At 41.2% G+C, this 27,626-nt stretch overlaps 3 protein-coding genes and 1 long non-coding RNA gene across 14 annotated transcripts; 1 reads left to right on the top strand and 3 right to left on the bottom strand.

Moving 5' to 3' along the window:
* Positions 1–73: 73 nt before the first annotated feature.
* On the bottom strand, positions 74–5,701 carry LOC147129408 (uncharacterized). 9 transcript variants are annotated; one of them, XM_086016233.1, is made up of 10 exons: positions 5,545–5,684; positions 4,865–4,977; positions 3,439–3,750; positions 3,307–3,351; positions 2,185–2,246; positions 2,020–2,088; positions 1,091–1,256; positions 892–999; positions 726–774; positions 74–266 (listed from the first exon to the last, which is right to left on the bottom strand). In XM_086016233.1, exons 3-10 carry the CDS (start codon positions 3,718–3,720, stop codon positions 139–141), a joined length of 909 nt encoding a protein of 302 aa, XP_085872359.1. In that variant the 5' UTR covers positions 3,721–3,750; positions 4,865–4,977; positions 5,545–5,684; the 3' UTR covers positions 74–138. The 9 variants fall into 9 exon arrangements, with proteins under 9 accessions (XP_085872359.1, XP_085872361.1, XP_085872354.1 ...); XM_086016235.1 differs by having other exon boundaries at positions 3,439–3,747; XM_086016228.1 differs by having other exon boundaries at positions 4,814–4,977; positions 5,545–5,683.
* Positions 5,702–6,041: 340 nt separating this feature from the next.
* On the bottom strand, positions 6,042–11,486 carry LOC147129407 (uncharacterized). The gene is made up of 6 exons (XM_086016213.1): positions 11,245–11,486; positions 7,043–8,785; positions 6,607–6,808; positions 6,475–6,518; positions 6,297–6,388; positions 6,042–6,220 (listed from the first exon to the last, which is right to left on the bottom strand). The coding sequence occupies exons 1-6, from the start codon at positions 11,443–11,445 to the stop codon at positions 6,160–6,162; spliced, it is 2,343 nt and encodes a 780-aa protein (XP_085872339.1). The 5' UTR covers positions 11,446–11,486; the 3' UTR covers positions 6,042–6,159.
* Positions 8,874–15,192, top strand: LOC147129406 (uncharacterized). Its single transcript, XR_015082489.1, has 3 exons — positions 8,874–8,963; positions 14,334–14,625; positions 14,858–15,192. It is a non-coding gene; the product is annotated as an uncharacterized LOC147129406 (long non-coding RNA).
* Positions 11,779–27,490, bottom strand: LOC147129405 (uncharacterized). 3 transcript variants are annotated; one of them, XM_086016211.1, is made up of 15 exons: positions 27,416–27,490; positions 24,243–24,429; positions 22,855–22,995; positions 21,059–21,373; positions 19,979–20,272; positions 18,636–18,941; positions 18,122–18,232; positions 17,490–17,651; positions 16,113–16,427; positions 15,857–15,907; positions 14,843–15,097; positions 14,217–14,561; positions 13,151–13,411; positions 12,772–13,068; positions 11,779–12,662 (listed from the first exon to the last, which is right to left on the bottom strand). In XM_086016211.1, the coding sequence occupies exons 3-15, from the start codon at positions 22,904–22,906 to the stop codon at positions 12,634–12,636; spliced, it is 2,793 nt and encodes a 930-aa protein (XP_085872337.1). In that variant the 5' UTR covers positions 22,907–22,995; positions 24,243–24,429; positions 27,416–27,490; the 3' UTR covers positions 11,779–12,633. The 3 variants fall into 3 exon arrangements, with proteins under 3 accessions (XP_085872337.1, XP_085872336.1, XP_085872338.1); XM_086016210.1 differs by lacking the exons at positions 24,243–24,429; positions 27,416–27,490 and having other exon boundaries at positions 22,855–23,236; XM_086016212.1 differs by lacking the exons at positions 24,243–24,429; positions 27,416–27,490 and having other exon boundaries at positions 16,113–16,343; positions 22,855–23,236.
* Between the last annotated feature and the right edge of the window lie 136 nt (positions 27,491–27,626).

Genomic DNA, 27,626 nt, shown 5'->3' with positions numbered 1-27,626 from the left:
GAGCGTTCTTGACACTGCCTTTATGATTTGTGTAAACCGGTTATTTTGCAAACAACATAAAACATTTCAAAAGTGTTATTCCAAATTGTTTTATTGAATCTTGAAGAAACAGACCGAAGGACACCAGAAGCTGTCGGGTTAAAGCATCACCTCCAGCATCACTCGCAGCTGCTTTTGGGGTTTGGCCGCCGTCTGATGACTGTCCTGCTTTACTGCATGAGTCTCTCCGCTTGCTACGTCCGGGCTCGCGGCCTGGAAAGTGTCCTCTACAGACAAAAAACAAAAATGACAACAGAAATGAGGATTCATTTGCGGTGTGATTTTCTTCCAGATTATTTTTTTCTATCGAAGATTTTATCAAAAGTCGCATCTTTTGATATCGATCTATTGCGATTCATATCAATTTATCGCACAGCCCTACATCTTGAAGTACCCTCACCAAGGCTCACCTCCTTTCTAGGTTGGTCACGTGACGTTTGCGATGCTAGTCAGAAGGCACATTTAAGTATATTTCAGTTGACTGCGCTATAATGTCAAAATGGCAGCCCGCTGAGATTGATAAAACGCGTGGATTTTTCAGCACGTTCCACCCACACAATATTAATCAGAATACCGTGTTTAGACAGTAACTGTTGTTACTGTTGAAGTAGTAGTGAGGAATTGGTGGATGAGATTGAACATCATGGGAGCACATTTCACCTTTTTTTTCCCCCCTGATGTCTTACCTTGATCCTTGTCGTTAAATTTGACCCTTTGCCTCTTCCGCTTCTTACCCTGAAATACACACACACATAAACTTTACTGTAACTAATAAACATAAGATGGTTTGACAATGTCGCCAATGTCGGTGATGTCATCAGAAGCGCCACGAGTGTCGGCATGTAGACATACATAGTTTTCAGTGCAAGACCAATCGGGATGCTGCTGGGTGTGGAGGAGTTTCGCAGCGTCGGCGAGCTCATAGTATTTCCTCTGCTGTTTTTTTGTCAGTGACTTCCACTGTGCACATATGACATCACTCAAGTGACGCATGCCGTCGAAGCACAATGTACCTTTCAGCAGCTTTTAGGCACTCGTGTGGCACACTCACCATCTGTCCAACCACTTTGTTGACATCGGCGCTGTTTCGAATGTTGAGCAGAGCGACAACCTTGGGCCTCTGCTCCTGCCGGAACAGCATGAAGGCGTTTAGCGGCTTCTTGATGTATTTTTCATTTTTCTTTTCATCCTGTTGGTCTTCACGTTCCATTCTCCTACTGGAAACAGCACATTTAATCCACAGCTAATGATAACCTGGATGGGATCTGAATGAAATGCAGCATCTTAACTTAAATATGAATATATACTGTAGTAATGCCTTGCATATTTGTGGTTCAATGCGATTATTTATACCTCCCTTACCCAATGACATTTATTCATGTTTTTTTTGTATTTACTATAATTCTCTCAGATGCCACAAGATAGCGCCGAAGCATTGTCTACATAACGGGGGTGTGGCCAGAAACTTTTCAGAGAGGTGCTAGGGTCTCAAGAGAGTGACAAGGGCTAGCCATGGACATCACATAGCCCCGCCCCTGCACATACAAATTTTTAAAGAAAAAGTAGCATCACTTAATTACTGGTCTATAGTTGGTGAAGCTGTGTTTACCCGCCGATTTCCACAATGCCTTTTACATTGGGCGGCAGAGCAAGTTACTAAACCCCCAGTTGCCACTGATGCTGCGTCATCAGTTGGTGAACGTGAAGTGTGAAGAGTTTTGACGGCCTTGTAGGGGTAAATGCTCTGTACAAGTGGAAGCCCATTTCTCATTCATCTGATCAGGACTTTGAAATAGTAACTGGGCTGATATTATAGGCAATTCTACGCTTTTTGGGGAGTTGTCACTTCTACTGTATAAACAACTATTTTTACAGCGCATTTCACAACAGCTATAGCTGTAACAAAGCACTTTGCATACAACAACAAAATAGCAATATAACAAGTGAAAGCAATAAATTAAAGAGTACAGTAGTACTTACAGTGCTCTGGAGTTTGATGCTGTGGCAGCAATACAAGGCAATTGACTTCTTAGTGCCATATTTTTGTTCCTATTTTGATGAGACAATAGTAGTAAATAGGCAACACAGTAAGCAAACGATGCAGATAGTGGCACCATATTTGAACATGTGCCTCTTTTCACCTACACATGTCCGATTGTATTCAGGCTCACAACCCCAGGTTGCATCATCATTGCTGGCTCTTCCTCCTGGAGTCAAAGATGCACAAATGAGGGTACTCTATTTACACGAGAAGGCAACATGTAACACTCTCACACAGTCAACAATGCAGCGTCTGGGGATCATTAGGATAAATGACGCTTCCGGCCCGTCCTTGACCGGGGCACCATTCCGTCATTGTCCCCCGTCTGTCCTCGTCCGTTTAAAGCGCTTACCGTCAGTAAAAATTATTGCAAAAAAAACGCAATGTTATTTTAAGAGAACGAAACACTTCTACTTCCCGGTCATAAAGTGTACGGTGGAGCTGGCATGAGCATGAATGACGGTTTGGAGAAACTTTTGACGCTCTAGAAGTGTCCCAGACAAGGACATATTTGGCATGCAAAGGGATAAGGTATGTACTAAAACAGTTAACAAAATTGCTATCCACCTAAGCGAAATGGGCGTCCTGAGGCGTAACCCATTGTATTACACGCATCGAACCAATAGAGGGCAGGCTAAATGACTGTGAGTACAATCTTGCTGCAGGAAACGCGCATGAAAACGCCCCCCCCCCCCAAAAAAAAAGGGTCACTACGGTGTTTTGCAGGCAGTTAAAAGGCTGCTTCGTGGTATCGTATAAGATAAAAGTGGTCTTTCCTTTTTAAGAGCACCCAACACAACACGTCGGTAAACTTCTCGTCCTCGGTCCTACGTCCGCAAAATGGGCCGGACGGAATGCCCATCCCTGCAAATAGTACTTCATGTTCTGAGAGGTGGTGCCAGGTTTTAGGGAGCCATATTATTTCTAAAGCAAGAAATACATTCGGTGGTTAGTTATGTTTTTTTGCGATTGCCTGCCAACCAGTCCAGAGTTTACACTCCACCTGAGAACAAGCGCTATAGAAAATTAATGCAAAGTCCTTATTAAAACTGTACATGTAATTTCAGCACCCCAACCAGTGCCTTTTCCATATTGTGCATTTCTGCCTGGCATGAATTCATTCAAAATTATTTGCCAAAATAACAATTTGATTTGAAAGATTTCTAAAAACAAAGTCTACATTGCAAGCCAAAATAACATGTGTCTTAAAAAAAAAAGTGTCTTACCAGTTGAGAATCAAAGGGATTTGCATACCAATCATAGGGGAAAGACTGGGGAAGAAGGGCAGAGCCAACAAAGCATACTTAATTGTGTTTCTTATTTCTCAGAGCTATCATTGTATCAACATTAAATCCCACCAGGCCATGGCTGTAAGGCAGCAACCCAGGACAGCACGGTGGCTCCAAAGTGGGCGTCATTGTCATTATCGGAGCCGGAACCTCCAGCATCTTCCCAAGGGGGAACCAGACACCTGAGCCGTCCACCTCGCCTTCCACAGTCCGAAGCTCCGTGTAGATGCTTTCTTCTGGCGGGTCGCGGAGCGAAGGAAGATTTGGGGATGACGAGAAGTTGGGTGTGTCGCCCATAACGTCCTGATCGCAAAGACTGCCCAGCTCGTCTGAGAGTTCAACTCGATCCATTGGATGGCAGATGTTTAATGAAGAAGCCTGCTGTGATAAACAGTAAACAAGCACGTACTACACTGTAGAAGGGATAGAATGATTATCGGCTGGGCCGATTGTCGGCACTGATTAAAGAGGGAGTCAATCCAAACATTTTTTTCAAGAATATGTTCTCTGCAAGCCCGCTAGTTGAAACAAAGCATTCTGATAATATGTTGCGTTTGTGGAGTAAGAGTTAATCCACTTGTTTTTAGCCATCTGTGGGGGCGGCCATTTTGTCACTTCTGTTGACTGAAAATGACATCGCAACTACTCAGGGCTCAGGTAACGACCAATCGCGGCTCAGCTTTAAAAAAACAGGCGAGCTGTGATTGGTCGTTACCTGAGCCTTGGGAAGTTGTGATGTCATTTTCAAACGCACTATTAATCAGAAAACCGTGTTTCAACTAGTGGACCTGCTGGGAACATATTCTTGAAAAAAATATGTTTGGGTTGATTTCCCCTTTAAAACTGTTAACTTGAACTATTTGGGTACATTTTTAGTTAACTTTGAGATTCTACTGACCCTGGCAACATTCTGCACTTTTTTTTTTGTTTGAAATCAAAACAAAGTGAAATTATTATGACATTTTGAATAACTTTACTTTAGAAAAGTTGGGAGCTATTAAGTTTTCCTAAGACATACGGATGACTCCGCGAGCTCCCTGAACTTTGATAGAATTTTACAACAAGGACTTATATTGTCAAAAAAAATTATAATAAAAAAATACTTTTTGCAAATCTGAAAAAAGGTTCAATAATCATATGATTGAATAAGTTTACATAAAGAGTTTTAATTTGACGCCAATGTTTTTCTTTTTACTCCAAAAATGATTATCAGCCTCCTTCTAATAACCGATATCAGCCCTGAAAAAATATCGGTCTACACTGCAGGCTCCCTCTGTCCCAGTCTTGTCAGCTAATTAATGCAAAACACCTTCAGAGGTTTTCCTCAGCCTGAAAATTGATGGGGTATTTGTCAAGACAAAGGCGAGGGGACAGAAACCCTGAAAGGCAGAAAATCTCAAAGCAACTTGGGACAACAATAAAAACTGTGCTAAAGGTTGATGACCTCCATGCCTCGCCGCCTTGATGCCGTCAATTCGAAAGGAGGCCCAAGTACCGAAATTATTGAAATAATCGTCTCCGGCAGTGATCTTTTGGTGGCCTCACACAAGGGTTTTTCACAGCAATTCCTGACCTTTGAGGGGCAAAGTTCAACACAAAGCTGCTCCCCTGCAATGAAAATAATGAGTGGTAGTTATGATTGCTCTGATTTTATGGGAGCATTTTAATGAGGGACATTCCTGATATTTTTCAACGCTTTCATATTTTTTGGGGCACCCACCTGCATGACCAATAAATCCAATGCGTTTTAAATAAACAACTGATTTATGTATTCATTATGAATTATTCCAATGTAAATACTTGAGGCTCATGCATTTCATCCAATTTAAATGTCACAGTCAATGTATTTCAGATATTTATAACTAATACGTTTCAATTTTTTTTCCAACCTGATATTTAAATTTTTTTGCAGTTGTCCTGCATCCTCAGTATTGTACATATTGTGATTATCACAGAAAATATTAGAAATACAGGAAGTTGTCGAGCCCACGGTAGCCAATAGCATTGCCACAATGCGTTTTGTCCAAAAAAAAAAAAAAATAAAGATTTAAATAAAATTAGATGCAAATAAAAATAAAAAATGCAATGATTCAATTTTGGAAGCATCGAGCATTTCTTTAAAATCCGTCACCAAAGGAGGCTTTTCCAGACAATTTCTTCATTTTTCATACTTACCGACAAGTTCAGCTGTTGATAAGGTGTCTTGACTGTTGGACTTTACTAGCACATTCTGAACCAACCCACCTGCTAGTGTCTTTCATCCCCTTGATCTCTTTGTGACATCATGCTAGAACTGCAATAACCATGGCAACAACAACTTTTTTTTTTTCTTTAACTTGGATTTTAAGGCACCTACCAACTCCGAATATTGGCCCGTGACTCAAAAAGATTAAAAGGAATAGCGAGGAAATTATGTCGCAGTCGGACAAGCGTAGTCTTTCATAAGCGTTCAGTTACGTTGCTTTGATGGCTACCCTCCTCTGCGTATCGGAGCCTCGAGGAGGCAAAGCCGCATATTAGCCAACATTGTTCAAGGCGTTTTTGTCTTGGGCATTTTGGCTACAACAAAAAAAAAAAAAAGTTGCAATAAAATTTACATTCAACGCTAACTTGGAACAAGTGTACACTTTTGGCTTCACACGACATTTATGATCCATGAAAAAAGCAAACAGTTGCTTTAGACTTAAGTTTATTACAAAATTTCAACTAAATTGTGCTATTGTATTCATCTTTGCACAAACACAAACATTCATAATATATCCAGATATTCACAAAAATGAACAGTTCATCTCAGTTTTTGGTGGCTTTCTTCAATTTGGTCTTGAGCTCTGACATGAATGGATTTCCAAATCTAAAAACAACAAGAAACGTAACCAATAATTTGCCACTTGTAAGCCTTCAATAAAATAAAAGTACTTTGTATTCACCCTGCTTGTCTCGGTGGCATCCATTTTGGTTTAGGCGGCACCTCAGCTTGTTCGGTGGCATCGGCCTCCGGCACCGGTTTCAACTCTGCTTCCTTTTGGTATTAAGCCATCAATGATTAAACGTCAAACATTTAAACCAACGACAATGCTCCCAAAACTGAGGCTGACTATCACTTACCATCGTTGGTAACTTTTTTGCAACCGGAAACCCTGCAGCGAGCCCTAAAAACACCAACAATGTGACATTATTTACCAACAACAGCGCGTAAACCAATCCAGTTTGTGTGTTGATTGACTGCAAGAAACCTACCCGGCAGTTTGATTCCAAATCCCAAGCCTCCCAACACATGAACACCGACAGGGATTTTGGATTCTGGCGGTGGTGGAGCGCTTACAGGAAGTACTGAGGGCCTGAGGAGAAGGGAGCGCCGATCTTTCGGTGGCCTCACGCAAGGGTTTTTCACGGCGATTCTTGACCTTTGAGGGGCAAAGTTCAACACAAAGCTGCTCCCCTGCAATGAAAATAAGAACGATTCACATCATTTAAAGATTCAAATGTTGCGGCCTCATAATTACAGTATGTCAAACATTAACGGTGCCATTTCCATATTTCGTGATAATTGAGAGTACACCAGACACACTTGTCAAATATTTTGGAGGGGGGGGGGGGGGGGGGGGGGGGGGGGGGGGCTAGCATTCAAGCTAGGAGCACGATTAGTGATGAAGCTACAAGAAGGGAATCGTACCTCGACTTCACACCGGGGCTTGTCCACCTTGTCCAACGATTGCGGGATCTTCATCTTTAAGGGTTGGCCAGGATACCTCGACAGTGACGCCTCAGAATGCGACTTTAGGATTTCCAGTGAGTTCATCTCGAGAACCTCTTGATCATTGGCTTGCTCAACGCTAAAAGCAGCGCTAGCTTTTGCCGCTTCCCCGGTGCAAGCGGCCGTCTGGGATTCGCCAAAGGACTGATCTGACTCGGGTGATGATATTACCGTGAAGCTTTCCATGTCGTAGCGCTCGTTTGATAGCTCGTCTTGTTTGCACTCAAAGTTCTCATCCGGTGAAGGAGTCCGTATCCCCACATCTTGATGGCGAGCGGCTGAGCTGAGCGTGGTTTCCTCCGTGGTGGTTCTTGTGTCTTTTAACCCCTCGTCGACCTTCGCCGCAACTTCATCGGTTCCGTGTTTTGTGACCTCCCCCGAGTCTGTATCATTCCTTGCACCTTCTACAGCGCACCTTTCAGGTTTCATCTCTCCTTTAGCCAGTGACGATCCAGCGAGGTTGCTTTCCACACCCGCCGCCTCCGCCATCCACTCTTTGTCACGGGAGAATCTGACTATTTGTCTTCTGGCCTCACTGTGATCTCCTGCTGCATCGTACGCGCGCAGACGTTGTTCCCGTTCAACCACTTCGATCTCCTCCTGGCGCTCGTCCACGTCATCGTCGGTTAGCCTGCAAGGTGCATCAGATTCCCGCTCTGGGGGTCGGACTCCCATCTTGCAACTGGCGCAGCTAGCCTTGGTTTCTCCGGCAAGGATCATGACCCCGCTGCCGTTTTGAAGGCTCTCCTGCTCGTTGCCCTCCGCCTCTTCTTGTAAGCGTCCTTGCATTTCCTCCGATTTCTCCAGTTCCAGGAACTCCTGTGTTTTATTTCCATCTTGAAAAGTTTCATTGTTGTATTCAGGAAGTGGCTCCTCACATGTTGGAGTATGTCGCTGATGTGCGACATCACATTCTCTTAAGGGCATATTTTGAAAGGCTGTGCCGATTTCCTGTGCCGTCTTGGCCTCAGGTTTTACCGGCACCGCGCAGGCTACTTCTTCCTCACATCTGCCATTGTTATCTACACTAAAAAGCTCCTCCTCAACTTCCCCCGCTTGTTCTGATTCACCCGTCATTGCATCGGATTGTCCGTTGACATTTGTGTGCATCTCGGTTGTATGACCCTGGATATCTTCTTCTCTGTTGACGTCGGCCGTCGTTATTTTGGCGAGCCGCTCTTTTATCTTATCTGCTGGTTGATTGTTATCCTCGTCCTCATATTCTTCAGGCTGCGATCTAGCCTCGAGCTGATCTTCAGTGTGGCAATTTCTTGCTCCGTCAGAGGCCAGCGGTAACAAAGCATCGGCGTTTTTCGTCTTGTCCTGCGTCTTTGGCCCGCTTGAGTTTTCGAGGGTCACTGTAGTCTTTTCTCTTTGACTTAAATGAGTGACGCTGCAAAATGTTGCGACAGATTCCTCTGCGGAATCGTTCAATTGCTTACGTGCTTGGATTTCAGTGTTTTGGGTTTGTTCGCTGGCCAAAGCAGGCAGAGATGCATTCAGCTGACACGCCGCCTTGTCAGACTGATCCTTACGGACGTCTGTAGTGAGACCATCGCCACCAGAAGCACTTTCAGCGATGGATTCTTGGAGCGGATCATTACTGACGACGTTAAAAGGTTCTGGCCTGAGGAATCTGTTGACAGCTCCGGCTAAATAGTACTGACAAACAGGCACACAGATAAAACAAATGAATCATCATATTCATTTCATACTTTTTTCTTTCTAACAGGAACAGGTAAGTCACATTGCTTCGACGCACAAAGTCTACGGGAACAAAAATTACAGCTGAAGAAGCAAGATCATCAAAAGTGTGCAGAGAACTCGCTTACAACTTATGGTAAGACTAAATCATTTGAGAACGTTTTTAGTTGCTTTGTGGGTACTGTCGCTGTTTCGGTTCGCAACAGAGTTAATGATTTCATATTTATGCATGAATAGTGTCAATGAACTATACTGATTATAGGTTATCATAAAAGTTGACGCCACTCCTAAAACTCTTTCCAATTGCCTATGTTAATATTTCAAAGTATAAACACAACCCCAAAAACAATAGCCAAACACTTCCACATGACTTCATCTTGCATTAAGTTTAAAAATGAATGACTTAAAGATGACTGAAGTGATACATAGATTCAGAGAGTAAGATCTTTGTATGTAGGGGACAGGGAGGAGCTAAGTTTAGCCTGGGTTGTTGACAGGGAGTCTTATAGTCATATAAAAAAAAAAAACATCTGTAACAGCCATTTATTTGTAACGGCTAATGTAAGTAAAGTTTGAAATGCAGTAAACAGTTTTGAAATACAGTAAACCGTTTTGGGATCATAATTTGTGACATATTTCCACAATTAAACATTTTTAGAAGGTAGGTCAATTACTCGCAGTGCAGTTTCACTTACTCACACAGCATTTTATCTTTTTATAATCTCAGAACTACAAATTATGGGGAAAAAAAACAGAGCATTCCCACAGATAGCATACAAATACGCCACCTCATGGCCATGAGTGAGCAATATTCTAAACCAGCCCTGGGCAAATTACGGCCCACGCCCAATCATCTCTGACCGGCCCTCACAGTGACCATGAACACAAATTAAGACATAAAATATGCAGTGCTCTAATTTTAAAAGTTATATGCTTTCATTTTATGTGCACGCGTGTGGACGCTAGCACAACCGAGGTAGCGAGCAAGAGCTATGACGTGTGTCTGCAGCGTTGCCAATTTAGCAACTTTTTCGCTATATTTGGTCACTCCGTTTTTATCTTTATTTTGTGACGATTTCTTTTTTTTACGAGACAAACAAAAATGCCAACAATGGTCCTAATATTAGCAACATTTTCTATTTCCTGCACAGTGGACGGAAAAGGGCCAAGAATATGGCCTAACAATACTGTACGCAAAGCTACAGTTTCATATACTGTACGTATTGAGTGCATTCTAAGTCATCAATGCATCATTATTTATCACTGTCAATAATATACTTCCTACAAAGCTATTTTGGAGTCCTGACTAGTAGTGGCTAATATGATTTGGTTGTTGGTGCCCAAAATTAATATAATTTTCAAAGGGCAGAGATTGAATTTTAACAACCACTTGTAATTGTTTTGTATTTTGCAAATCTAACTGCACACTATATTTCCACATGAAGCGATTTATTGAAACAAGACGATACGCTTTTTCTAAATTCAAGACAAAGTTGAGATTAGCATGTTGGCCTGGCCCTTGGCAAGCGTTCTAGTTTCTCATGTGGCCCCTTTGCAAAATTGCCCACCCTTGCTCTAAACGGACGTTTTGTATATGCTTAGACCTCGCAGTGACGCCATGATGACATCATTGCGTCTCTATTAAATCTCACCTTTGGCCTTGTGGAAACGGTCCCGTATTTAAGAACCGACAAGTGTTTGCCGCATATATTGGACATTTGCGTTTAAATCCGGAAACAAACGGCGATGGTGTGGAGTAGAAGATAGTGGGGAGGAAAAAATGAGAAAAGAAGTAGTAATATTTTTCAACGCACAGTGACGTTCGTGTGCATGGATGACAGTCAGCACCTGCACCAATCGCTGTGACGCACAAATGTCACACGCACACGCACGAGCACGGACGTCATCACGCAAAGATAGGCAAAAGGTGTCTAAAACGAATCTACAATGAGCACATCAAAGTAAAAACTTAGCGAAGTAAGTAAATGTAACTGAAAATAGAAAGCGTTTTATTAGCTGCGTTACTAATCTGTGCATTTTATTTTGACACTTCCTGTGGAGGCGCAAGTTGCATTCGGTCGGTATGTAAAAACTAAAACGGGTGACTTGACGGTAAACTAACGTTACACAAAAAACAGATTATTATGGTTTAAAGATGAATTATGGAAGTAGCATTAAGATGAAAAAGTTTGTATGTGTATACATTTATGCTTTTGATAGAGTGTATTGATAATTTATGATATTATGGAGCTAAATGCTAAAATAGTTTTTTTTTGTTTATTTGTTTTTGTTTTTATTTTCTCTCTATGTTGGAGTAATAAGAGATAAAAACCTTTGACCATCAATAAAACATCATTTCAACTGACGCTACGGTGATCAAAATCCAAGCAAACACACAATGCAAATTCGCCGCTCACCAAAACATTCCACAGCGTCCCCCCGCCTCTGTCTGGGTCCATAGCCGAAAACGACGCTTTCAATAAAATGAAACTGTTTTTGCTTATTTCAATGAGTCGTAATAAAAGCAGAAATATTCTCCTGCCTGGCCAGATGTTCGCATCCGCCTGAAACGGCGACAAAATGTTTGTTCTTATCAGCATGGCTTCAGAGTTCCTCATAATACAAACTCTTCCGGTAAATGAGGAGCGTGATTAAACACAGCTGAGAAGGAGAAAATATTTGATATTCGTATTTTCTCTTAATCGCCAAAGACTTTTAAATAAGAGTCAACGCCTTAAAAGTGAAAGAAAAAATGAAAGATTACTATTTAATTGAAAGGATTCATTTTATTATAATTGGCTAGTGCTTGGCAGGGTGTCAAACGCAAGGCTTGTGGGCCAAAGCCACCATTTTATGTGGTGCATTAAAACTTGACACTATTTCTAATCTATCCATGAATAATTGCAATAATGAAGTGCACAATTTTTTTTTTTTTAATTGACAGCTCACAGTTAATTTTTTAAATGGATAGTATATGGGTAGGTCATCATCATGGGTGTATGCAAACATGAATTAAAAAAATATATATATGTGTCAATTATAACTTGGTATCTCATCATAATATAAACCATAACTATAATCTAATATGATCCCAAAACAAAACACTTGAAAAAAGGTTCATACCATTTCAAATGCTTACCAATAACTGTTGACAGTATTTTGCCATGAAAACAAACAAACAAAAAAATAAAAAAAAATAAGCAATGTGAATAGGCGGGGTTTCCAGGGCATACCTAATGTAGTGGCTGGTGAGTTTGTTCAGTTTCTAGAGAACACTGATCACATAACCACATCCTTGTAACTATAAACATTGCACAGCCACCCCTTGGGCAAGAGGAACTTCAAACAACATCCTGTGTTTTGCCTGCTGTGAAATGACTATGCTGTGGTGATGCGTCCGAATAATATAAATACATAAAATGAGAAGTTTAATTTGAAATGGGAAGTAACTCGTTGACTGACATCAGTTTAGCATGGTGACTCATTTCCACTTCTTCTCCAAAATACAACAGAAAACAGCAGTAGACTTATTTCCAACCCAAATTGAATTCAGATTTTATTTGCTGAATTTGATAGTAATTCAGATCATGGGATTTTTTTTTTTTGTAAAATATATTTGTACAAAAATACAGACATTTGCAAATAATCAAGCAGCTGAAAGAAACACCATAATAAATAAACAACTAAACTACTGGAATCAAACACCTTTCTCAATGACAAATACAAAAACTAGACACTAAATATTACTTACTACAAAGTGTACCAAATATTGAATCGGAAAATGCGTCTTGTAACTGTCAGGATTTTCACATGGAAGATATTTCCTCATTGGGCTCTGAAAAACAGGATGAAGTGAAGAAAATATGAACACCTCTATTATAGTGACGTTATTTCCTTAATAGAGCAATAAACACCTATGACAAAACCGTGGGCCTGTGTTTTACCTGTCCAGCTTCTGTAAACGGGAATTTTGAGTGCAGGGTGTGTGAGCTCCACAATAACTCTCAGGCGAGCTCTCTCGCTTTCCTTGCCCCCCTTCGTCAAATTAACTCTGTTGATATATAACGCTCCGGAGTCTTCCTCTCGTTCATCATCATCGCCGTCGTCACTGCCCTCGTCCCCATCGGATGACTTGGTTTCCTCGTATTTTTCCTCGTTGTTGTTGTTGTTCTCTCCGTCCACTTTCTCGTCAATGTACGCTATCCCTTCGGTGTCCGGGTATGTGACAGCTGGTTTGCGTTCTGGAATGGAAACATCAAGATAAGATCGGATAGACTGGACACTACATTAGGTGTGTCATTGGATATATGGATGTATAGTTACTTATTCCCCGTGCGTTCCTCCCTTTGTCACTCCGCCCGGGCGCTTGTGTGGACCTTTCGAGGGCACACACACTTTTCAGCTCCCTCTGCCCGTCATCTCCGATTTCCTCTGTCTCATTGGACTCGAGCGGCGAGAAGGTGGTCCCGCCCGCCGACCACAGTAACTTGACCTTAGGGTGACCCCCCTTCAACAGGAGAGAGAATACGCCCACTCCTTCGCTGCTCCAACACACCGAAATGGATGAAGGGATGCTGGGAGCAACTGAGCGTGGAACACAATGCGCTAAAGTCAATGAAAAGTTTTGCCACTCAAGTCCAAGAGGGATGACCGGTTTCTTTTAAGCATGTGTTTTATAATGAAGTCTGCAGCGATTTAAATGTAAAATTCAACAGGGGGTTACTATTTAAATTATAGTGATAGTTGATACCCACTAAATAAGGTTTATAATTGCCTATTTTAATAGTTTTACATGGTATATACATCACAAAATATAATTTCAAACTCATCTTACAACAATACATCTGAAAATAAATTATTTAGATAATCTCCTGATCTATTAAAAAAATGCTTTGGAAACGCCGTTATAAACAGTTGAACTGTGTCAGGTCATTTTACTATCTTGACACCTTTACTACTTTAATCATAGCTGTGCTTTGGCACCATCTTGTGGCATTTTATGGCATTACGGAAAATACAAAAATATGCTGAGACAAGGGTCTATTTTAGGACCAATTGTTATTTTCCTAATATATAATTGATTTCAATGTCGGTATCGAAAACAGTTCAATCCATCTCGACATGGATTAGTTGATCAAGCACTTCAAAAACTACAGTTTGATTTCTGTGTAATCTAAAGTACTCTTGCTTCACATAACTATGTGATAAATCCTAGCGAATTGAAATATACGATCTTCACACACATACGCACAAAAAAACTTGCCATAGAATCAAATAAGAGTGATAGGAATACTGTGTCAACAAATTGTTGGTAATCACAATGTCATTGGCCCTCCTTCAATAAATAAAAGTACAAAGAAAAAGCAAAGAGCGAGTGATTCATTCTTACCAACGTCAACATTTCTCCAAAGTCTCTCAATGGGTTCTTGTAGGGAAAGGTGCTCGACTCTGCATTTAATCCCTCCCCCTCGCTGTCTTTTCTCACGGTTGTTGGCGGTCCTCAAAGTGGCCGTGGTCCTGTAGAGTCTGGGGTGAATCTCCACGGGGCCCCACAGCTCGCCACCCTCCATCACCTCGTCCTCGCTGTCATCTCGCTCGCCCCCTCTCACCTTCAGCCAAGTGACCGTAACGTCGGGCGGGTAGAAATCGGTGATCTCACACCCCAGGGTCAACATCTGGTCGGGTGCTGAGGTGGCGGACGAGACGTCAGACACGCGTGGCTGCTTGATGAAGCCTGTGGTGGAGAAAGTGGGACGTGTTCATCAGAAGTGGACAACAAGTCACATGACTTGACTTGAGTAAGTACCCAATTTTAGGACTTGGCTAATGACTTGCTTGACCCAAGTAATGAATTGCCTCGACTTGCTTGAAATTTAGTGGCGACTGGACTACACTTGCCTGATTTTTTTCTGCAGAAACCAGAAGGTTAAGACTTGTGACTTAGGACTTGCACATGTGTGACTAACTCCCACCTCTGCTGGTAATATTTTTGTTTTAACACCGATCCTCTCTGACCTCTGGTCTCCCGAGTGACCGGCTGCTTGAGGGCGATGTGATGGACGCTGACCCACACTCTGGTGCTTCCCTGTTCCAATTCAGTCCGGGGCAGTTTGCACTGGCTGGAGGCCGAAAAGAAGCCCTCGGAATTGGGTCGGGGGGAGGTCGAGGCCTGGGAAGCAACCGGGCTCAGCTCTCCCCCCTGGCAGAACCAGCGAAAGGTGATGACGTCCGGGTGGAAATGGGACGCTCGCACGGTCATGCTGATGACCTCTGGAAAACAGGAATTGCATTTGAAATCGAAATTTAGGAACATTTTTTTAAATTTAAACAGTGGTAAGATCCATACAAAACAGTTCAAGTTTGAGCGTTCCTCACAAGTGTCCTTATTTTTAAAAGATAAGCCCTTATTTTATAATCATTATGATTGTTACCTCATTAACACTGCCGAAAGCAGTTTCTTGGATTTACAGTAAGGGCCACATTTTTTATTAACTGACAAATGGACCGGGCCATATGATATACTGTATACAGTATGTAATTGTTTATTTTACTAATAATAACATTGTGTCAGTTAATACATAAAATACAAATGACAATGTAAAATATGTAAATTTTGAAAGAAAAGAAAAAACATGGCAATCCTACTTATTTATTTATTTATTTATTTTCACACTTTAAAAAATATTTTTCCCAGAATTTTAAACCAAGACTATGGGTCAATTTGACCCACATCGTAACAGAAGGACGTAGTAACGAAGTATAGGAAGAAACAGCTAAATTAATCCAATATGTGTAAATGTTAGCACGGGATTACTTCTTACTGTAAATACTTGGTAGGTGGAATTAAAGAACATGATAGACCTTGTGTAGCCCAGCATCTAGACTGTATTTAAGATTAATGTTCTCTTTTCTGAAAATAAAATAAGCACACCAAATTTGAATTGGTAATGTGCATGCGTGGAATTATTATGGCATTGCCAGTCGATCACGGGGGCTCCATGAATACATTTTGTTAATCATCTGCCTCACCTGAGTCGTTTGGAGTTTCTGCTAGCTGAATTTCGGAGACGTCTGGTGCAGCTTCAGGAAAAAAAAATAAAATAAAATGATTGGGAGCATAGTAATGTCACTGAGCTGAGATTCCAAAGAAAACTTTTAGACTACAGTCTTGAGGACTACATGACAGCATAGCATCGCAATCTGGATTTGTGGGAGGGAGGGGGAAAAAAAAACCCGACATTTGCAACTCTCAGCATTTCCACACCAAGGAATACAAACTCCTTACATAAAACTGTGAACCTCTCTGACGCTCTCTCCATCACAATCTTGTCTTTGCCTGCGTAGGACACCTGACACTTAAACACGGCCCCCTTGTGGATGGAGATCTGCGGGATGAATGTCAGCGACGAGACGAGCTGCTGGACTCCACTCCCTGTTGAGTGCAGAGGGCCCTGGGAATGCAGCTTGTAGTAACCCATCTCTCCTCTGGAGGGCAGCAAAGGGCCTTTCTCCGGCGCTGGGGAAGTGAGAGTTAGGCCGTAGGGCAGATGGATGGTGGTTAGGGGGTTATAGAGGCAGTTAAAGTTTGCTCTGGACGTCCCTACAATTGGACATGGTTAGCAGAATGAAGGTGAATAGCAAGAGAGCATGTAGCATGTCAGTCAATGATGTTAAGCAATACAAAACTTCAATTCAAAAGACCATCGACCCGATGTAGTTGGAGTAGAGAGTGTGGGTGGGGGTATGCATGGTGAAGAGCAGGGAACCACTGCTTCGTCGCAGTTGTTTTGATTAGCAACACATTTCAGAAGACCTCAGCGGTTGGAAATAATAGTGCCTATGAATTGAATTGCTTACACTTAATACCTGTTTTTTTTTCCCCTGATGACAGAAAAGAGGTGTTTATTCGAGGGAGGCAATTGTGTGAAGTGGATGATGTGTATAGCGTGTATAGAGACGCAAGATTTGTAGGAATTGTGTGCGAAATTCACAACAGTCACAATGTGAATGCTGAAGTGCTGACGCTGGACTGAAAGTCTGTGGAATTGTTGGATTGTATCATTTGAGATTCGAAGTTGGAATGGTTTGGATCAGGTGCGAAATGTGTAAGGAGGAGATCAGCATGTGGAAATATCTCTTCATTTGTCAGTTTTATTGTGAACGTGGGAATTTGGGCAATGCGATAAATAATATCAAATGTGTACTCAGTGAGCTAAACGGTTTTCAAGTTGGGAGAAATTGAATCAATCGAACAATGTGGAAAGAGGGGGTCAACAAGTAAAATACGTCTTAATTTAGGAAAGCTGGGTTTTTAGAATGGGAAGGAAGGCACTTTGAATGTAATGAATTTTGTGAATATTTAGAAGCTTTAGAAGAATAGAATGGCATAAGATCGTTTTTTGACTATTACTCGTCATTTGTTTTATTTTTTTTTTGCAAGTGTTGAATTTTAGGAAAACTGTGAAAATTGTTGACTCGGAAGTCCTGAATTTGGTGAATATTTGGAAGCTTGAATACTCTGAATCAGTTGTGAAATCTGGAAGGGCTGGAAAGACCAAAAAGTATTTCAGTGTGTAGTACGATGAAGATCTGTTGCTGATCTGGATGTTGTTCCGCATTCACAGAATACAAACATTTAATCCCCCTTGCGTGACTTTCCTACCTGTGAGGGAGGTGTCGGAGATGGGCTCGTCATTGAGGAACCACGTGGTTTGGACTCGGTCCACCCTCCTGCCTTCAATGCTCACGCTCACCCTGCCCTTTTGACCCACAACGATGCGAGGAGGGAGAATGATTCCCGACACCGCCAGAGACTTCTGCTTCTCTGATTGACAGCGGAGAAAAAGGAGACATGACATACGACAGTTGAGTGAACTCTTGGGTTTCATATTGGCCAATTGTGTTTTCTAATAATATATATTAACATGGCCTGCATCAGTGGGTTGTGACAATAGTTTTGAAAGATGTCAGTTTAAAAAAAAAAAAGAAATATAAAAGGATTGAATGTTAAAAGATAACAAACTTTTTATTTCGAAATGATTTCTCAAAATTGAAAAAAAAAAAAAAGGTTTTGAAGATGTGTCATAAAAAAATGAAGTGTTACAAATGGGAGCCCGTTAATGGTGGAAAAAGATGTAGAAAAAAAAACCTAACAAAAAAAAACAACAACACGTGCTGAATCATAATTTATGCCTATTTGAAATAATGCCACGTTTTTGAATAAAGGCGCGGAAATTAAAACCCATTTTTCAAAATCTGATTCACATCATACATCCAAACGAAGGCCTCCCTCACCATCTCTTCGCCTCCAGGAAAAGCCGAAGCACAACAGGAAGACGAGCACCAGGGAGATACACATCATTGCCACGGATGCCTTCGCAGATTTGGTGAGCACTGGTGCCTCATCTGAGGAAGTACGGGCAATAAGATGGACAAATATTCTTCTGCTACTTCAGGTGTGAAAAGACAAACAAACGAGTCCATTTCATGATAAGATACCCTCATTGTGAACGTGAGATGAGATGAGATAAAAGCACTGTTTTGCTGGACGCTTACAGGAATAAAGACGTGCCGGATTGCGTTGAATTCATGTATTATAAATGTGCTACTATAAACTATTATACTGTCACATACTGTAAATAAACTCTGCATCTAAAGCTGCCACTCTACAGTAGTTTCAATTTCATACGTACTGTACTGACCCATAGCCTAGTTTTCATACTGTAAATATTATACGCATTGTGAACTTCTGAAAGGTGTGCGCTTTTCTATGAAGGGATGGCGCAGGACGCACAATACAAAGTGTCACCTTGGGGATCCAGTTCTTCCAGAAAGGCGGAAGCTCGGGCCGGCTGCACCACCCCGGGCTGGTTGACTGCGCACTCCACCTCACCGCCTCTCCACCGTTGCTCGTGACTCAGCGTAAAGTAGCGCGTGGTTCGGAAGGTCCCATCCGGATTCTGCTCGGTGCCGGGCGGATTGGCGAGGGCGGTGCCGTTTTGCAGCCAGGAGACGGACATCTCCTCCGGGTAGAAGCTCTCCAGGTGGCAGGAGAGGGTGAGAGGACTGTCGGAGGAAGGCGAGGGGACGGCTGAGAGTCTGACAGCGGGGGTGTCTGAGGGGGCACAGGGGATTTGGTCATCATTGATGAGAATAAAAAAAACGAATGTTTGATTTCACATTTAGCGGCCTTTATTACGAGTACCTTTGCGGTTCAAATCGCGGCATTATTGTCACTATTCCATTCTAATGTCACATACTGTAACAGTATATCATATTGCACAATACATTTTTCAATAGTGAATAGGAAGGGAACCAAATATGACATTGGAAATTTACTAGACTGTAGTGTACATTTGCACATGGACACGTTTGTCTTTTACTGTTTTAAAGATGGGAAATCAACCCAAACATATTTTTTTCAAGAATATGTTCCCAGCAGGCCCACTGGTTGAAACACGGCATTCTGATAAATATTGCGTTTGTGGAATATGAGTTAATCCATCCGTTTTTAGCCATCTCAGGGGGCGGCCATTTTGTCACTTATATCGACTGAAAATGACATCACAGCTGCTCAGGTAATGACCAATCATGGCTCAGTTTAAGAAAACAGGTGAGCCATGTTTGGTTGTTATCTGAGCTCTGAGCAACTTCGATGTCATTTTCAGTCGACAAAATTGACAAAATGGCCGCCCCCTGAGATGGCTAAAAACGGGTGGATTAACTCTTATTCCCCAAACGCAATATTTATCAGAATGCCGTGTTTCAACTAGTGGGCTTGCATAGAACATATTCTTGAAAAAAAGATATGTTTGGGTTGACTTCCCATTAATGAGTAAAAAAAAAAAGTTGGCTTGATCCTTAAAAATCAAACCACGCCCTGCTCACCTGTCAATCAAATACTTCTAATGCAACCGTGAAAAATAAATTCTGCTTCGTCTAGCGCAAGGGTTTCAAACTCCTTTTCCTGCATGTTTTGGAAGTTTCCCACAAATTATTGTCAAGTTTAATAAACAGACTGCTGAAGATGAAAGAAAAACTCGGTTAATCCTGTTAAATAGATGCAGCTCTAAAAAGTCAACTGCCATTAAATTCAACTTAAGACCCCGTTTTGCTTAATGTGTTGTCCAGGATTCCAAAAACTGCACTCACAGGTGATGTTGAGTTGAAACTTGAGCTCTTGCTTAGTGCCATTGTGGTTCACGTTGCAGCCAAAAGTCGTGTTCTGGTCCCATCGAGTTGGGTAGTAGGTGAGGTTGGCCGCAGCTCTGTAGAAGCCGCTGGGGGTCTTCTCGCCCTCAAGCTGCGCGCCCGACTGAATGACTTGGCCGTCTCTGGTCCAGGTGAACGCCACAGGCGGAGGGTAGAAGCCATCGGCGATGCATTCCAGCTGGCCCTCTGCCCCCAACTCCATCCATTGTTGAGGTACTGACACAGATGGGGGGGCTTCGGAGGGGAAGGAAAGCATCGGAACTAGTTTACAGTTAGTTCACTCAACGGAAAATTTGAGATCTGTTATGGTGCGATTACTTTCCGTTGTGGTCTTTAATAGCCAGTTATAACACTTGGGGTTAGTTTGATTACAGGAGAGCAATTTGCATGCATTTCCAATCATTGGGTGGTCGTAACAAGGCACAATGGATTATAGAAAGTCTACACACCCCTGTTTAAATGACAGTTTTTTTCCCCATATAAATAAATTACATCAAAATAAATCATTTCAAAATGTTTTTCTTCTTCGAATGCAAAACACTTTCAGATGTTCTAGTAGGCTATCATGTTTTTTTTAAAGCACCAATTTCAGGTGGGAAAAAAAAAAAACATGAGCGGTGTTGGGCTTTCAAATTATGACTAAAAGGTTTAACCTTGGTTTCATCGAATTATAACACAATTCATGTGTGTTTATGCAAAATGTAGCCGGGCTTGGATGCTTTTCTTTGCAAGATAAGACTTAGGTACCCTACCCAAGCAATTAGCAATGCTAGCCCAGAGAGCCAGTACTTGCCAGAAATTCCTGCAGCTCCTTCAATTTTAATGTCAGCCTCTTGGCAGCCACCCTGACCCGTTTTCTTCACGTCTTTTCATCAATTTTGCCCTTGAGAATTATTTTGTACCCTTTTTCAGACTGATGCCTTCGAACAATGAGAAACCTCCAATGCTGTTGCTCTCATTCTTCATATGAGAAAAAACCCGTCGTTTGAACAGGGGTTCTACAGTGGCACTGTTTCATACCGATGATGCTGAGCGTAACCACGCTTGAGTGCAGCATTGTGGAGTTGTAGCGAACTGTGCATTCATACACCCCCTGCAGTCTCAGGCCGACACCGAGGACGGTGACTGAAAAGTCTCCATTGAGGAAACGGCCCGTGGTCCAAGAGAAGCCATCTTTTATCCACGCGGTGGCATTCTTGAACGAGGCGACGCCTGAGCCGTTGCTCACCCAGGTGACTTCCACCAGCGCCTCGTCCGCTTCGTTCAACTTCAGGGTGACGTTGCAAGGGAGGCTGGAATTCGTATTCGGTCTGGCTTGCATGTCAGCCGAGGACACTGTTCAAAGACAAAGGACATTCGGGGTAAATATCGGGAAAAAGCAAAGAAAGAAGATAAATGAAGACTTTTCTGACACTGACATTGTTAAGGACATACTGTAGGTGTGCCCGGTGAAGTGGCTGGTGAATAAATCTAAACAAAAACATAATGCAGAAAACATCTTCGAGGGCGTGCTACTTAAACACAGCAAGAGCCTGAATTGCCATTTCGTAATTTCTTCGAATTTCCAAGTTCTTTCTTTTGATCCTGGCTTTTGAGTACCCATTCTTGAGTGAATATAAAGCCGTCCGGTTAAGCCTTCCCGGCGATGAGCTTAATTAGTAACCAGCACAATAAATACCTGTCAGCAAACATAAAAGCGTGCAGTGGAAAAGTTTGTACATCCCGTGACCTAATTGTTTGCCAACAACCAAGTGACAGTTCAGACTTCCAAGACGAATGCTGTTAAACTTTTAAAAGGCCCGCGCTTGTCCACAAATACTTGGCATGAGAAGGTCGAGAAGGAAAGTGATCCTTTTATGACTCACTAAACACACAGTAATTTGCCAGTCATATGACATCAGCACAATCATTATAATCAACTTTCACAGCGGTGTGTTGAGATACAACTGAGTCAACGTATACATTTTGTTTCATGCCACTCCGAGTGGAAATTTCTCGCCAAAGTCAACACAAAAAAAGAGAATTGCGTTATATATTTAATATGTATATTTTTTCAACTCCTGATGATTTTCCCTACTGTCTCACTTGGACTTTTGTGACAGATAGATAGCCGATGCGTACGTAACACTCTCACAGTTAAACCATGACACGAACATACGGTTAATATATTATTAACGAAAACATATAATATTAAATGAATCAAAATGCCGTGAGATATTTTCTTTCCTATCAAAGCACATCGAGGTTGATTTTTGATTACTCGAATGCACGATGCAGTTCAACATGAAGCGTCAAGATGAACCAAACCATTGTAGCCCCACTACAGCATATCAATATGCATTAGCGCAATACAGATTTAGATGAAGTGCATTTCCCAAACTTGAAATAGTGACACTCCAGTGCGTTACGCATTCCTCTTTCCAACCGTTATGAATCCAAAATACATCCAATTGTGACACTGGGTGTCAATCGCAAGTGAAACATGAGCACAGAAAAGACTCATCACACCATTTATAGCCACCCGGAAAAAAAAAAAAAAAAAAAAAAAATCAATTGCCAAGGAATTACCATCAAACAATTGCAAGTGAAACCTGATCAGGACATGAGCACATAATAGACTCATCACACCATTTATAGCCACCCGGAAAAAAAAAAAAAAAAAAATCAATTGCCAAGGAATTACCATCAAACATGCCTCCGAAACAGTAAAAGTTAATTTTATGATCTGAGATATTACCTGGTCATTTCAACGGAGTGCAAGCACAGTGCGGTAATCAAGCAACAACGCAGCCTTTGTGCGAGGACACAATACTCACCATTGTTTATGAGGTGCAACAAGACCACGTAGATGAGGACTTTACACTGCATGGCCACGCTTGTCTTGAGAACAGCTTCTTATCATCAGGCCCTCTTGCTGTCTTATATAGAAGTGTTAGGTGACAGGGGGTGGGCTCGACCTGCCGCATGGGAAATAAGAAATATAGTCCCCTGGCCACCCAAAAAGGAGGCCCGTGATATGTGGGGACGTGCCCCGGTGGAGTGATGCAGTGCGAAGAAGAAGGGAGATGTGCAGGGACAAGTCAAGTGTAGAAAGCGCTCACTTAAAATTCACGGTGGCGTTCGGCCAAGGTTTTGGGCCTACTTTACATTGGTGCGGCGTTGCCGTGAACAAAACGTAATCCCGCTGAGCTTATGTGGGCAAACAGTCTTGCGAGACTGCTACTGCTTTGTATCTGGTGTTACTTTTGGGCCAACCGCACCCCCCCCCCCCCCATAAAAAAAAAAAGGGATACATTCTCTTTTGTATTGGATTACTCCTGGACAGCGTTATAAATGTTTTGGGTTTTTCATTTTGACTCCTGTTTTTAAAGCAGGTTTGGCACTTTCTTTATTTGGTTATTTATTTATTTATTTATTTATTTTTTTTAAATGTTTTTCTTTTAGTTTAGTTTTAGTATTAGTTTTTTCATATATGGAGTACTTGTAGTCTGCAATATTTAAAAAACACGTCACAAAATATCGTGGAATAAAGTTACCTACGATTATCAAACTACTGTTTGACCTTCCTTCCTCTGTACACCCGTACACTAATATTGAAATGAATACATTTAAAATAAAATCCAAAAGCTCATGTGTGAAATTAATCGACAAAGATTCAACCAAAGGACATTTTCGCTATAATTGTAGCTAGTTTTAGTTACTTTTATAAACAGGGATGGCGGGGCAAAGAGGTGTTATAGCCTGTCAGAAATCCGCATATAGCCCGAGCATTTTATTTGATATTGTATAATATATTATTTTCTCATTCCTCCATGTACCAGTCAAGCCCCGCTTTAAACCCGGGAATGAAAAAAATCTTGAAGCCGGTTGAATTTAATTAATCTTTTTTGGTTGAAGTTTTTTGGTTGAATTTAATTAATCTAAATTTTTACAAATATTTTGAACCCTTTCGTGCTTTAATTAGGATTTAATGTTATTATTCAAAATATAAGTATATATTTTTTAGATTAATAAATATAGGCGAAAGCAACTTTTAAATAGCTGCCCATTGTAGTGACCACTTTGCATGAAAGGGTTCAATGCTGTACATAAACACTCATCATCTTTACAACTCCAATTAGTCGAAGCGAATGGTTTGCTTTGGGGTGTGTGCAGTGCGACAGTTTTGCTTTCACTTGTTCCACTCAAATTTGAAGGCACGCACCTCAGAGCAGTTTCAAGTGGCACTTGTGTTTCGCTCGACTGTTTGCCCTTGCTATCTTGATCTCGCATGCCAGGCAGCGACGCAATGTCTTGTTTTCTCTTCTTTCTTCTTCTGACATTCTTGTTCCTTTCATCAGGCTGAATGCTTGATAATGAGTCAACAGGTATGGACGCACACACACACGCACCTACAGATGCATACACACACACAGATTACAAAAACTTTAGTCAAGACATAATACATTACAGATAAACGACAACTTTGCGTGACTAAAACCGAATACAGGCCGAACCTGAAAATGTACTGTGTAAAATGACTGTTGAGTGTCCAACTGAGAAAACCAAGATAAGATTATCTTAAAAGGACCAATAAAATGTGCCTTTACAAAGATATTATTGCTCACTTTTGATTGACACCGTCAGATAGGTCTTTAGCTAAAGACCCTGTAAAGTGAAACCAGAGATTTTTGGGGGGAAATAAATTTTACGTTTATTAATAGTTATCAAACTTATCACCAATAATGTAACAAGGTTGAAAAATCTGTTAGCGTTTACGTTTTCAAACAATCACTGCTCTCATACAATCACTGCTTTTCTGCTAGATTAACTAGGGAATCACAATGTCCTATTTTCACTATAGCCTCTAATACTGACTAACTGAGATATTTTTAGAACAGGCCCCTGCACTAAAATATGTAGGTGTACCTAATATTATGGCTGGACGTTGCAAATATCACCTTGGCAGCACAAAACATCTCCAATTATTGGATTAAATGTTTACATCACCTTGGCAGCACAAGGCATCTCCCAATTATTGGCTTAAATGTTTACAAAGTGACACACGCTGATGTTTAAAAAAAATGTGCTCGACACGCAGACATTTTTTCACTGACAGGAATATGAGAAAGTACCACCGTGACACAATTATAGGCCAATAAGACTCATTTTCAGGCCGATGTAACCAGGACTACAGGTTGCATGGCTACAACTAAATTTACACTGGTCGCTAGTGCATGCAACTCACGCTACTGTCTTAATCTGCGATTTATTTTTTGCTTTAACATGACATTTGTACAGGTAACAGTGCTTACAATTTTGATCATGTTTATATTTATTTTAATTGTATTTTAATTGATTTTGTTTTCTTTTGAGGTGTATCGTTGTAAAAGAGCTGCATGTCGGCTAATGAATGACGCTAGCCTGGCCATCATTCAACACTGCCCTCTGCTGACCACAAACGGGAATGCAGAGAGAGATGAGGTCAACCTATACTTTGCTCATAACCCCACTATAGGACTGTTTACCAACCTTTTTTTTGAGCATTAAATTTGAAAGAGAGAGAGAGAGAGAGAGAGAGAGAGAGAAAAACACTTCCTGGATTACCTGTGTCGGTTTTAAATGTTTTTCCTGAAATTCCCTACTGGTATCCCTATCATATCATGATAGGCAAAACTATGCTTTAATTTTGTGTTCCTGGGTTCAGGCGTTACATCAACAATTTCTTTGAATTGAATTTTGTAGTCACACATATGGTTAGGAGAAACGTATCAGAATCAAGTTTATTCGTGTATATCTTTATCACCAAAAAAGTCTCAAAGGGCTTCACAAGCCCACAGCTCACAAAAGGAAGAGAAACGGCAGTAAAAGAGGATAAAGTCCGGATGTTAGAGGGTGAGGAAAGGCGCTAAGTTTACATTTTATTGAGGAGATGTAGTCAAGTAAAAGTGAAGAATGTGCAGATATATAAATAGCAAAACAAAGTAACATTTCTACTTAAGGATAGTAAGAAAGTATTTATACTCCATTACATTAGAAGACTGCTGGCAAATAGGAGGTCTCAGACACTAATATTTACATCTCCCCACATGCAAAATGATCCAGGAAGGGCAGTCAAATGAGCAGACCTGAATATGATGCAGAGCAGAAGTAATTGTGCATATTAATGATTAGATAAGTATTTTTTGAACACATGTTGTTATTGGGTGGGCTGTCAAATTCTGGAATTAATCAGAACAATGAACACATATTTTTTTACATTGATCATGTGCCACAACGCGGCTCTTTGGATGTCAGAATGACATGTAGGCGGTCTCCTGGGTGGGGTGAGTCCAATTCTTTTGGACTCACCACACCCAACCCCACTTTTTCAGGGAGTGGTGAGTCCAATTCTCTTCACCGACAACAATCTCCGCAGTGCCATAATCGTTGCATTCATTATTGTGACTTTGTCACTCTTTCGTATGAGCGATTCATTTCATTTAGATCAGTGCTGATGCTGTATTGCACAATAACTCTCTGTACTTTGTACATTTATGTGTCATGTTCCAAATGTATAATTGGATATGGTGTCTTTTTACAAAAGTACTCGTGTGACTCTAACTCGCTGAGATAAACCAGTTGTGTATTTCACATGCGTGGCCAATGAAGAGGAATCAGAATCAGAGATTTGAGTTCCAAAAGGCGGTGAACAACACCGATGACAGCACCTAAGATAACAAATGCTTTTGTCAGGAATTCAAAAGAACTTGCAAACCGTACAGCGCCCAGTTGCCTTTTATTTATTTGCCCAGTGTACATACATATTATATAAGAGCGGTGTTTAACTCATTCACTGCCAAAGACAAATTTATTTGTCTTTTCACAGTCCAGCCATTCAATCCCAGGAATTTATTTATATTTTTTTCAATTTTTTTTCAAACGTTAGGGTAAGAGCGGGTCTGAAAATGTCTGGCAGTGATGAATTAACGTCACATTTTCGATAACGTTGCCCGCAAATTGAACTGTGAAATTTGGCCCTGGCTTTAACCACACAATATGGTGAGATTGAATTGTTCACAGGTCAGCAGTCAAAAACGAATTTCTGCAGTTATCATTGGCTAATTTACTTTACTTTATTTATTTACTTTTATTTTCTTTGTCAGTTTGCAATGTTAGCAAAGCCATTGGAAACATCTTGTTTGATAGTCAGTCAGATTTTTTCTTACCGGCGTGAGCTAGGGATTAAACAATAAAATATTTCTTGTCGTCAAGTGTTGTTGATTGATGATATCGCTGGCATTTTTTTCAGCCCAGCACAGTGATCCACAACAAATTTTTTGCATCACGGTCCAGTTTCACGTAAACATATTTCGACGGACCAGCATGGCAACAAATGAAACGAAATTCTGAACTCACCGTTACTCTGAAAGTAGTGTAATTTTTTGTGAGCGATTTTTTCCTCGCTTTTCTCCATTTTGTTTCACTGTTTCTGTTTCACTTTTGCTTTTAATGAAAGAGCGTAAATAAAAGCAAAGTGCATATCGCGACCAATGTCATTCATGACGGACTATCCAGAGCAGTTAGAGCACATTCCAAAATTGGGTCAGTGAAATGTGATTGTCATGAA

Source organism: Filicampus tigris, chromosome 19 (assembly GCF_054856515.1).
Source record: "Filicampus tigris isolate MCC_2025a chromosome 19, RoL_Ftig_1.0, whole genome shotgun sequence".
In the NCBI taxonomy this organism is placed as follows: Eukaryota; Metazoa; Chordata; class Actinopteri; order Syngnathiformes; family Syngnathidae; genus Filicampus; species Filicampus tigris.
This window is presented reverse-complemented; position numbering and strand designations above follow the sequence as displayed.

Coding starts and splice junctions, on each gene's coding strand:
- LOC147129405 (XM_086016211.1), bottom strand. CDS start 22,906: ATGCAGTGTAAAGTCCTCATCTACGTGGTCTTGTTGCACCTCATAAAC. Junction 14,562..14,842: donor GGTCACTCGGGAGACCAGAG/GTCAGAGAGGAT, acceptor TCTCCACCACAG/GCTTCATCAAGCAGCCACGC. Junction 12,663..12,771: donor CGTTTACAGAAGCTGGACAG/GTAAAACACAGG, acceptor CCTGTTTTTCAG/AGCCCAATGAGGAAATATCT.
- LOC147129408 (XM_086016228.1), bottom strand. Junction 2,247..3,306: donor ATCCCTTTGATTCTCAACTG/GTAAGACACTTT, acceptor CTTTGACTCCAG/GAGGAAGAGCCAGCAATGAT. Junction 267..725: donor ATTTAACGACAAGGATCAAG/GTAAGACATCAG, acceptor TTTTGTCTGTAG/AGGACACTTTCCAGGCCGCG.
- LOC147129407 (XM_086016213.1), bottom strand. CDS start 11,445: ATGAGGAACTCTGAAGCCATGCTGATAAGAACAAACATTTTGTCGCCG. Junction 8,786..11,244: donor GGACGCTGTGGAATGTTTTG/GTGAGCGGCGAA, acceptor CCTGTTTGTCAG/TACTATTTAGCCGGAGCTGT. Junction 6,221..6,296: donor ATGCCACCGAGACAAGCAGG/GTGAATACAAAG, acceptor TGTTGTTTTTAG/ATTTGGAAATCCATTCATGT.